Below are 12,614 nucleotides of genomic sequence, written 5' to 3' on the forward strand. Positions count from 1 at the left end.
TATAATCCTCGAAAACTCACTTAAAAGAACTAAATTTAATATTATAGTCGGGCATCTGCACTCGAAAACTCATTTGATTCAATCACTTACCTCTTTTAAATGTTCACCTCAAATTTTCCAAAACAAGCTTGAATTAGCAGAAATACAGTCATGGAGAAAAAAATAAATACACTTGCAGTTTTGGATGATTTTTCGTATTTGCGCACTGATTTTAATTGTTGTATGATGTTATGTTACGTCATTATGATCTGCCGACACTCTTTTTGAAAGAAGAACGGAGAAATAACTGGAGAAATTTCTTTGTCGGTGATTCCAAAATTTTTTTGCATGAGTTAGTGTTTTTAAAGTGGCGACAAAAATAAATACACTATTGAAATGAATATACAAAACAATCCAAATTAGCTTCATTTCTCTACATATTGTTAGCAAAGTGATTTTTTACGTTACAAAACTCACTTTCAAAACTTTGTGGCCTGTTTTTTGTTTTGTAAAGCCATATTCAATCTTCGTGGAATGTTTACCCCCAGGTTTTCACGAGTAGAAGCTGAGCTAGCATATCACGCTGCCTGTCCGACGTTCCATAAGTCTGTTTTATTCTTTGGATGATGCTTTGCAACCCAGACTTTCCCAATCTTCCACAGAATTTCTAAAGGATTAAAACTAGGAGTCTGCGCTGGTCAAACTAATAATTTTATATTTTCGTTTGAAATTCATCTTCAAGCCACAAAATTTTGAAAGTGAGTTTTGTAACGTTAAAGGTCACTTTTCCAACGATATGTAGAGAAATAAAGCTAATTTGGATTGTTTTGTATTGTTGGAGCGTTTTCATTAATTTAATTTAGAGTTTTTAGAGTTATTCAACTTAGAGTGTAAGATCATTAATGCAACAGAGAAAGAGAGAGAGGATGAATAAATCTGAAGTAGATGAGTATTGAACGCGCTCGGTTATGTTTTTATACAACTCGTGATAATACAGTCCATTTGAACATTTTCGTTAACATTTTGGTCCTACTCCGCCGGATAAGGGTCAGAATCGAGAAAAGTGATGTTGATCACCTCTCCTAGCGTGGAAAGCGTGAATTCGTTATAAAAAGGTGTTATTTCGTCAGAAAGAAGTGTGAACTAAATTCGACAAAATGGCGTCAAGCCACGAATCCTTTTGATTTCGCAGCAGCGGAAACGACGACATTGTTGGAACTTTCTAGAACAGAAAAAAGATGGCGACCGCACGAACACCAAACCAGAAAAATAAAAACAAGACACCGAAGAAAGATAAAGTTGAAAACAACGGTGAAAACGGAGCTGGAGCATCGGTAACGTTATCAGTTAGTGACCAGTTAAACCAACAAAAAGAAAAGGACAATCGAAGAAAAATGGAAGACGGCTTAAAAGTGCTTGTTATTAAAAAAGAAACAGTTGAAAGGAAAGTCCAGCGTGTATTAGTGGCGCTCGCAGAAATGGACGAACCGAAAAACAGGCATTTACTGCAATTACATTTGAAAATGGTGGAAAGTGCATATATCGAATAAAACGCATTACAGGATCAGATATATAGTCTTAATGTTACTGCAGATACCCGAGCTTCAGAAGAAATGAGATTCATTGAATTTGAAAAACTTTATTGCGATGTTGTTGTGCAGTTAACAGAAAAAATTGAAGTAGCGGCGGTGAAGATCTGAAATCGACAAAGCTGCTATGTTACCAGCTAATGTTCAGCCGTATATTCCACCATTGAAGGCTCCGTTACCAACTTTCGATGGTAAATACGAAAACTGGTTTGCTTTCAAAAATATGTTTGAGAACGTAGTGGATCGCTATCACACCGAAACACCAGCCATCAAGCTGTACCATTTACGGAACGCATTGGTGGGAGCTGCAGCTGGCATTATCGACCAGGACATCATAAACAATAACGATTATAATGCTGCCTGGAAAACGCTGAAAGAGAGATATGAGGATAAACAGGTCATAGTCGACAAGCATATCGACGCGATTTTTAACATGCCAGCAATGATCAAAGAAAATGCGAACGCATTGCGCAAAATTATTGATACGTGTTGTAAACATGTTGACGCCCTGAAAAACTTAGAGCTTCCTGTTCAGGGTCTTGGTGAGGTAATGCTGCTTAACATTTTATCGAAAAAACTCGACATCGAGACGCGAAAGGCTTGGGAACTTAGTCAGACTAAGGGAGATTTGGCGAAGTACAGTTCTACAATGGATTTCTTAAAAGAGCGTTGCCGTGTTTATGAGAAGATTAGCCGATGCAGTAAACCAACCGAAATTGTGAAACAAATTCGTCCTATAGGGAAGGCTGAGCCTAAGATACATAGTCTTGTGGCTGCCACTGGGAAGTGTTCGCATTGTAGAGAAGATCATGAGTTGTGGAGGTGTGAATTATTCAAAGGCGCAAACCTTAGCGATAAATATGCATCCCTTCGCAAGAGTGGTTCCTGCTTCAATTGCCTTGAGAAGGGCCATATAACCGGTAAATGTAAATCAGAGCATAACTGTAAAAAATGTGCTAAACGTCATCACACGATACTACATCCCGAAGACGCACAATCTACTGAAACTGAAACTAAGACAAATCCTACAACGAAAAAAGAAGCTCCCAAAGCTAATTCTGAAGCCAATACGTCATCAGCATCATCAAACACTACCGGTTCTGTTTTATGTTCGAACGTTGAAGATGAACAGGATACATTACTGGCCACGGCGGTAGCGACTATCATTGGCCCTGGTACTAAATCATCAACATGCGGGGCTGTGATAGATTCAGCTTCACATAAGCATTTCATCACCGAGGCACTTGTGTTGAAACTTGGATTAAAACAGAAGCGAAGCAATTACACCATTATCGGAATTGGTGGTAACCGAATGACGATTCAGTTCAAGGTACACGCTCGAATCAAATCCAGAATAAAGGAATATGTTTCACCATGCTTGGAATTTTTGGTGGTGAATAAAATAACAGGAAAACTTCCAGTACAATGCATCGATCCAACGCGACTGAAGATTCCTGATAACATCGAGTTAGCGGATCCATCATTTAATGTGCCCGGTCAGGTCGAAATCCTGATTGGATCTGGTTTGTTCTTCAAGTTGATCAAAGGTGGACAGTTGAATATGGAAGATCATATGCCGGCAGTGCAGGAAACTCAGCTCGGTTGGATTGTTAGCGGTGTTATTCCAACCAATCACGTTGGTGTTGGGCAAGCTTTATGTGGAACTTTAACAGAAAACGATGTGGGTAAGTTGCTTGAAAAATTTTGGCATTTCGACTCTTACGATGAGAGGCCGGTAAATGAATATTCCTCGGAAGATTCTTGTGTTGCACATTTTTTGGATACACATCGACGTGATGATCATGGCAGATTCGTTGTTCGACTGCCTTTCAACTCGGCTAAAGAACAGTTAGGCGATCCTCGAGAGATGGCCAAGAGAAGGTTTTTGGCTGTGGAACGACGATTGGACAGAGATTTATCTCTCAAGACGCAGTACATTGCCTTTATGAGAGAGTACAAACAGATGAATCATATGGCAGAAGTTACAGCTTCGGTTGACGAAATGCCTTCAGATGCCTTTTACCGCCCACACCACTGTGTGCTAAAGCCAACGAGTACTACCACAAAGTTACGGGTAGTTTTTGACGGCTCAGCTGAATCATCGAGTGGTGTTTCAATTAATCAAGCGCAAATTGTTGGTCCTACCATAAAGAATGATTTAATATCTATCCTCCTGAAATTTCGTTCGTTTCGATATGCGTTGAGTGCTGATATACCAAAAATGCACCCAAAAGTTCAAGCTTTAATCATCCAATGTGTCCTTTCAATTCGCACAGAATTTGCTCTGACTTCGCACAACCAATGCGTGATACGCATAACGCAAAAGTTGTACAAGGAATACATTGACAGAGAAGAAAATCAGAATATGTATCATATACACAAAAATCGTAATGTCTCGGTAAACTTCGGCTTCGGGCGAACGATCAGTTTCGAGGCGCTCAAAAAACCGTTCTTTACTTTCGCGAGCCGGTGCGTATCAACGGCTCGTGCATCCCTAAAAATCGTCAGCAACCGAAACAGCCAATAGCGAGCCTTGTTGCCGCGGAAGTTATTGACGCTGGTGCCAGTAACGCAGAACCGAATGCATGTGAATGAAACCAGAGTCATAATTAAATGCAAAATGTTTTGGACTAATCTCATGTTTTTGTTTATTGTTAATGATTGAATGATGTTTTCAAATGACCTGATTCATGAAAGTGAATCGATCAGACAATAATTTCTTCAATGGAGTCAGTACCAAACTTATCAGTATTGATTGCTGGTTGCACTGTTTTAATGATGCCAACCTTCTGAAAATCGGCTGATGCTTTATAAGTGTAGTGGTTTGGAGCTGCGCAATACATTCAAAATACGCTAGAGCATCAAATGCGTTATGCCCAACGCACATGCGTTGTACTGGTTCCAATTTTAATCAGGAAATGCGCTAATTTCGCTCATAAATGATCTGGTTACGCACACTCCAACTTTTGCGTGTGTAGACAGGTAGAGGTCCATCCTAATGATACTTGTTTCCAAAGGATTTTCTGGAGGAAATCTAGAGACCAGCAATTGAGGATTTATAATCTGCGAACGGTCACATACGGACTAGCTTCATCGCCGTTTCTGGCAACAATGGCATTACGACAGCTTGCTGATGACGAGGAACAACTATATCCGCTGGCGGCAAAGGCAGTAAAAAATTCTTTCTACATCGACGATATGCTTTCAGGGGCTGATTCGGAAGAAGAAGCAATCGAACTATTGCAGCAGGTTAGGGATATGCTGCATAGTGGTGGATTCGATGTTCATAAGGAGTGCTCGAATTTATCTGCTGTACTGCAAGTGGTACCTGAGGACAAACTAGAAACAATAAATAAAATCGACGATCCAGAAATCAATATGTTAATGAAGACGTTGGGAATCGCTTGGGAGCCAAGGACCGACAACTTTACGATTTCTTTGCCCAAGATGTAGGTGTCGCAGCCATCACAGTTAACTAAAAGAATTTTGCTTAGCGAAATTTCGAGGATTTTTGATCCACTCGGCTTTCTATGTCCAGTTTTGACGACGGCGAAACTAGTGATGCGGGAAGTTTGGATGCTTCACTTAAAATGGGATGAAGTGCTTCCACACGCACTTGCGAGCTTCTGGTTAGAGTTTCGTGATCAACTGGAACATGTTGAAGGCATCAAGATACCACGTTGTGTACTGAGTGGAAAACCTTTGAATTTAGAGCTGCACGGTTTCGCAGACGCGTCTGATCTGGCATACGGTGCTAGCCTCTACGCACGTTCAATTATGAATGACGGCCAAGCTAAAATGAAACTAATTTGTAGTAAGTCACGTATCTTACCGAAAAAACAGAAGAGTGGAAAAAAATTTACAACACCGAGAGCGGAGTTGCAGGCAGCATTAATGTTGTCCCGCTTAGTTGCAAAAATAGTTGAAGCGCTGGAAGTGAAGTTTTCCTCCATTATTCTCTGGAGTGATTCACAAATCGTCCTGTGCTGGATACAAAAATCTCCGGAAGCATTACAGGTTTTTGTTGCTAACCGCGTGAAGTTGATTCAATCTCTAACTGATGAGTACATTTGGCGTTACATTCCTTCCAAATCGAATCCCGCAGACTTGATTTCGCGTGGTGTTCAACCGCAATTGTTACCGAATCTTGAGATGTGGTGGAGCGGTCCATCGATCTTGAATCAGGCTGATTGTGAGCTATCGTTGCCTCCCTTAGTTTCCGATGTAGATTTACCAGAGCTTCGAAAAACAGTTCTTGTATGTTCGAGACAGCCAAAGAGAATGAAAATGTTTGACACAATCAGCAGATTTTCGATTATGCAGCGCAGCATGGCCTACGTTGTTCGTTATACCGATTATATCAGGAGCGGAAGAGAAGTCCTTACAAAGGGGTTACTTACAGCTGACGAAATGAACCGAGCGATGTTACTTATTGTACGACTGGTTCAAAATGAATGCTTCGCTGCTGAAATAAGGGCTTTGAAGGAAGAGAAATATTTTGAACAGCCACTGAAATGCCTAAATCCTTTTTTCGACGAAAATGATAAGATTCTCCGTGTAGGTGGACGCATTAAATATGCTGCTATTAGATACGATAGCACGCTGGCTTTAATTCGTTACCTGCATAGAAGTAATTTACACATTGGACAACGTTCATTACTTGCAGTAATTCGACAGCAATTTTGGCCGTTACGGGCGAAGGCTACGATTCGGAAGATTATACACCAGTGTACACCATGTTATAGATTATGTCCAAAACGAGCCACGCAGCTGATGGGTGATTTACCGGAGTATAGAGTGCAGCCAAGTCATGTTTTTGAAGTTGTTGGAATTGATTTCGCTGGACCTTTTAATTTAAAATCGTTGGCCTCTATTAGAAAGCCGGTGTTGACGAAGGGACATGTGTGTTTATTTGTGTGTATGGCCGTAAGAGCTATTCACCTTGAAGCCGTTTCGAGTCTTTCTACGGAGGCGTTTTTGGGAGCACTGCAAAGATTTGTAGGAAGAAGAGGTTTGAGGAAGAAGAGGTGCCAATAATGAGTTAAATCATTCAGCAAATTTTTTCGGTACAGAAGTGCATAAGAGAAAATTAAACGAGTGTTGCGTATTACGAAACATTGAATGGTCTTTGATCCCTCCCCGAAGCCCTCATTTTGGAAGGATATGGGAAGCTGGGGTAAAGTCGGTAAAGTTTCATCTACGACCAATTTTAGCTGCACATAATTTAACATACGAAGAGTTCAGCACGGTCTTAGTGCAGATAGAGGCGATTCTCAACTCGAGACCATTGACGCCTTCTTCAGATGATCCTAATGACATTACCACTTTAACACCTGGGCACTTTATTATTGGACGGGAATTCCAAGCCATTGCTGAGCCATCTTACGCACATCTCAACATTGGTAGACTTTCGCGATGGCAAATGCTGCAGATCATCAAACAGTCATTTTGGAAAACTTGGTCAAATGATTATCTTCAGGAAATGCAACAGCGACAGAAGGACTTCAAGATTCACAAATTTCAAGTGGGTTCTTTGGTATTACTTGTAGACGACAATCTGCCACCATTGCAGTGGAATTTGGCGCGAATTACTGAACTACATCCTGGCAGGGATGGTCACGTTCGAGTTGTTAGTTTGCGTACAAAAGATTCGACGATTAAACGAGCTGTAAAGAATATATGTTTGTTACCTATGGATGGAGAAAAAAGGGTTTAATTGAAATGTTCTCATTTCAATGGCCGGGAAGATGTTGGAGCGTTTTCATTAATTTAATTTAGAGTTTTTAGAGTTATTCAACTTAGAGTGTAAGATCATTAATGCGACAGAGAGAGAGAGGATGAATAAATCTGAAGTAGATGAGTATTGAACGCGCTCGGTTGTGTTTTTATACTACTCGTGATAATACAGTCCATTCGAACATTTTCGTTAACATGTACATATATTTCAATAGTGTATTTATTTTTGTCGCCACTCTAAAAACACTAACTCACGAAAAAAAATTTCGGAATCACCGACAAACAAATTTCTCCAGTCATTTCTCCGTGCCTCTTTAATCATAATGACGTAACATAACATCATACAACAATTAAAATCAGTGCGCAAATACGAAAAATTATCCAAAACTGCAAGTGTATTTATTATTTTCTCCATGACTGTATATGAGATAAATTTCTACAATTCCTAAATTTCAACTGTATGTATTTCCATCTGTTTTCACTGCATTGAAGAAAATCAAAAGTTGCCAAATCAGTTTCTGCTAATACGAAAAAATCATACTGAAAATGTTGAATTGTTCCGACACAATTGACATAAATCTACAGCAATGTAGTGGTTACCCAGCAAACAAATTTGTTAATTTAACTCGCACTCAATTCTGTTAAGTGAACCCTTACTTGGTAAAAAATGACCATATAAGATGCATGAAATGCGCCTATGTGTACAAATCTGGAGGCCATATACGTACATTGTAAAAAAAATGGTTACGATTTTGTATAACTTTGCATGCGACTGCGACTAAAAATTAACATCCTTATACAACTTCTGGTCTGCTGGGTACCTAGGTTACCAATTTTTCACGTAAACAACTACAGCGGATATCTATGTAACCTACTATGACGGGCTGCGGCTACGTTCATTCATAATAATGTGATTCATTCATGATTAACAGTGTGATTAATATGGGGGCGTCGCGAGATGAATAATTGGGCAGTGATTCAAGTTTTGAGATGGATACGGAAGCGCTGTGAAAAATGGTTTGTTTTACAAAATTCAGGATAGCTAATTTTACTAAATATGCAATGCTAAACGATTCCATAAGAGCAAGTAAGCATATTTAGTTTATTTGTTCGTGGAAATTTGGTGTTTAATCCGTGCGTTCTTCGTGAATATCGACTTAATGAGATGAATGATGGAGCAGTTCTCCTATAACAATTTTCTACCGCACCAAGCGTACGAAGATTACCAAAGAAAAATATGCAAGAGTTTCCAGAACGAGTTAATCCGTTAACAGGATCATCGGAGCTGTGACAAAAAGTTGAACGATTGATAGGCCGGGATGCTTACGTAAGGGAACATCCATAAATGACGTACAATCGAGAGGGGGCGGGGGGGTTTTCAGTTTTGTGACGAAATGTGTCGAGGGGAGGGGAGGGGGTATCAAGCCAAGCTACGTAGCAAATATGAAACTATGACAAAAAATAAAAAATAAAAAAATGTGTTCAAATGCTACGCAAAATTTTAAAACAGTTTCAATTGGTTTTGATTCCTGATTCCTTTTCAAAGGGGTAGCCTTGTTGTCAAATCTGATGTGTCTATGGTCTGATAAACTGGGTTCAGTAGAAACAGAAAAACTCTCTCACCTCGAAAAGTCCCAGAAAATTGAACATTAGACAAGTAAGTCTCTAAACAAACACAGCTTACGAAGCGCACTTAGAGTGGAATCTACTACCTCGACGGCAAAAACTTGTCATAATTTGTATAAATTTACCAAAACAGCTAAAACCTGCTCAGACGAGGCGTCTTCGAAAAGAGCGGAGGGCAGAAATAAAACTTTCCTCGCCTCGTTACCGGCCCGCAACGAATCGTTAGCGCTATCATAATTTTCCGGCATATTTCACTCGGTGGTGTTATCCTTCTCACCTGCTCTTTCTAATTGGAGAGCGGCTTCCAATTGTCGTCCTTTCAGCCGTATCGCGTATCACCAATTGACCGCACTGCACAACATTGGACGTGTCGCCATGGCTCCTTTTTAAGACCGTGGTGGCAAGCAAAGTGGCCTCAACTAGTATAATTAAATCCGGCTAATTATAGAGCGATCTCCGCTGGCAATTGCTTCAGCACTATGCGTACATAATATAATTCCTCTGGCTGTTGTTTTCATTTGGATCGACTGACTTTCTCTATTTTCTAGTTGCATTTCTCCGCCCTGAGTAAGTCGGTATCATCATGGCCTACTAGTAGTTGGCTAGTTGGCGATCGCTATTTTTCCACCAGCAGCCAAGCTCATCGCTGTTTTCTTCTTTGCTTTTTTTTTCTTTCTCTCTCTCTCTATCGCTACCTCAATCAGATAGAGTCCGGATCGCGGCCAAAGTGGATTGCCGCCGCCGTCGCCAAGGCAGAGAGGAATACTATTCGGCAGCCGCCGATGGCAATGGTATTATGGTGTCGTTCGTTCACACTCGCTTTGCTTCCTGATGATGATTCTGTCGTTTGACCGTCTTTCACTTGTGTGGAGAATTTTCATCGTGTACTTTTCACTTTTCTCCTCCCTTTCGAAGTGTTTTCTTCTGTTTTCCCTGTGCTGACGTACCTGGCTGGCGGCCGGGGATCCGAAACTGCGATTGTTGGATTATTTTTATTTTTCCTGAAACTCAATTCGTCTTCACGACACGTCCACTCTTGCTGCTTTTGCCGGTTTAATGCTGATGGATGAAGAAAAGCATTGATGGATCGGTGTCGACCGCAAGAGGAAAAGTGCTTGATCAAAAAACCGAAATTTTCCGCACTAAGGCCGCGCCCCGACTGATCGTCTGAGCTTGCCTGCCTGTCTGCCCCGCACAGCACGCCCGCCCGCGGTCCGACGACGATCGCTAATGATGATGGGTGTGTAACAAGTGGTTGGACCGACCGGTTTTATGGCTTTTCGTATATTTGGTTGTGTTGCTTTTCCCCCAGCTGGGGGGAAGAAAAGAAAAACGAGGAAGTAATCTGTATGCGAGAGAGTGGGGTTAAATTTTCATTCGTCAACAGACAGACTGAGGTTTAGCATAGTTTTTCTTTACAGTGGAATAGTTTGTTTTATATTACAAATATTCCAATGCGTCGAAACCTTCTAACTTAGCTTAAGAAATTTGACAAATATAGAAGTACTTAGATTTTTTTTATGTTTTTTATCCCTCCTCTGTACACTCGACTGATGTTGTTTGTTGACGTAGCTTCTGCTTTGTTTTCAACCAAGTTCATATACAGTCATGGCAAAAATAATAAGTACACTATTAAAACATATACAAAACATTCCAAAATACATATCGTTAGCAAAGTGACTTTTTACGTTACAAAACTCACTTTCAATATTTCGTGGCCTGTCCTTTGTTTTGTAAAACCATATTTAATCTTCGTGACATGTTTACCACCAGGTTTTCACGGGAAGAAACTGGACTACCATTTCACGCTGCCTGTACGACGTTCCATTAGTCTGTTTCATTCCGATTCAGAACTCAACCTTTTGTTTATTTGTACACAGACTTCGCAGCCATTGCGGGACTAGTGCTACGAACCTACTGACAACTAACAGACTCTCCCGTGCCAAGACCCGAATATACGACGACTACCTTGTTAGGCCAGCATCGTACCTCGAGACCATCTGGGAGATCGGTGGTCATTAGTGAACCCAAATACACAAACTCATCTACCACCGCGATTTCGTCACCGTCAATTAGAATCTGTGGTGGGAGTTTTCCCTCTAGCCAGCCTCTGATTCTCATTGTATTTTGTCTTCAACGCCTTTATGACTAGTCCGACCCGATTGGCCTCTGCCTTAAGTCTGCTGTGCGTCACCGTCAACGTCTCAAAGTTACGTGCCATAATTTCAATGTCGTCGACAAAGCCAGTACCACTCGTGTCTATCACCACTTTTTTATTACCACCTTCCAAAGCAATGTTAAAAAGCAGACATGAAAACCCATCACCATACTGCAGCCCTCTTCGAGATTCGAAAAGACTCGATAGCTCTTTACACAATACTCTGTCCATCGTCGCTTTAACGGCTTCAACCAATCGCGTAATTCTGTCTGGGAACCCGTACTCGTGCATAATTTACCATATCTGATCTCGTTCGATTGTGTCATACGCCACTCTGAAGTTGAGGAATAAATGGTACGTGGTTACGTTTTACTCGCGGTATTTCTGTAGTACCTACAGTGCAAAGATCGGGTCTCTGGTGGCGCGGCCCCCATGAATCCCGCCTGGTATTGCCCCTAGAATTTCTTTGCAATAGAGGCTGCGAGAGTACCTTGAAGGCAGCGCTGCTTTGACAGTTGCTGCAATCAAGCTTGTCGCCTTTTTTGTACCATCGCCGTTAGTAAGCTCGTCGTAGTATTGTTTCCACCTTTCGATCACCTCACCTCAGAATCGAGTTCTGCCTCTACTAAGTGTTTGCATTCGCCGTCGAACCAATCGTTTTTTCGATTCGGGACGGCTATACCTTGTGCCGCTATAGTCGTGCTATTCATGGCGGATCGTATGTCCCTTCAGCCATCACCAAGAGAGCCTGCGCCAACCTGCTTTTAGTTGGTAGTACCGCTTCCAGCTGCTGCGCGTCCCTGGGAAACTAAGGGATCCCGCAGTGGTTCGATGTCGGGTCGCGGCGTTGGACTGTAACGCGTGCTATACACCGTCGAGAGATTTGAGCGCATGCATACTACAACTAAATAATGGTCCGAACCTATGTTTGCACTGCGATATGTGCGAACGTTGATAATATCGGAGAAGAATTTACCGTCGATTAGGATACGTGAGGCTGCAAAGTTTACGCACCGTTGACCACCCAAGTAACAAACAAAACATGTTAGAAAATAAGTTACAATAAAAGTAGTGTACTACAAGCGCATTCGAAAACAAGCTCGTTTTTGCTAGTTTTAGAAATGTTTTAAATGGCAGGAGTTCGACAATAACAATATCTTCACTACGTCTTATCATAAGACATTACACCATCTAGTAACAACACTACGTACCTGAAAAGGGCTTCTTCTTAGGACAAAGATCGCGGTATTCAGTAGCCAATGTAAAATTACTTGATCAAATTAATATTTGAGTTATTTAAACGATTTCTATATTTATTCGAAGCGGGTCAAAATGCGCCATCGATGATAAACAAAACGCTTGTAGTGTAACCAATATCACTCCAACTTTTGTTATCGTATATCTAACAACGTTTTCTAGTTTTATTAGCTTTTAGCTCAGATAACGTTGAAACTATGCGAATATAATTTATATACTCAAACGTAAAAAACAACTCGATTTTAGAAGTTAAATATTATTTTTTATCA

At 40.9% G+C, this 12,614-nt stretch overlaps 2 protein-coding genes across 5 annotated transcripts in view; both read left to right on the top strand.

Annotated features, from left to right (window-relative positions):
- The window catches only part of LOC129726875 (protein tramtrack, beta isoform), a 95,948-nt gene that overhangs the window by 67,486 nt on the left and 15,848 nt on the right, over positions 1-12,614 (top strand). The gene's annotated exons all lie outside the window — the stretch shown is intronic.
- On the top strand, positions 1,696-5,021 carry LOC129729325 (uncharacterized). Its single transcript, XM_055687835.1, has 2 exons — positions 1,696-3,642; positions 4,695-5,021. The coding sequence occupies exons 1-2, from the start codon at positions 1,696-1,698 to the stop codon at positions 5,019-5,021; spliced, it is 2,274 nt and encodes a 757-aa protein (XP_055543810.1).

The sequence above is a fragment of the Wyeomyia smithii genome, chromosome 3 (genome assembly GCF_029784165.1).
Source record: "Wyeomyia smithii strain HCP4-BCI-WySm-NY-G18 chromosome 3, ASM2978416v1, whole genome shotgun sequence".
In the NCBI taxonomy this organism is placed as follows: Eukaryota; Metazoa; Arthropoda; class Insecta; order Diptera; family Culicidae; genus Wyeomyia; species Wyeomyia smithii.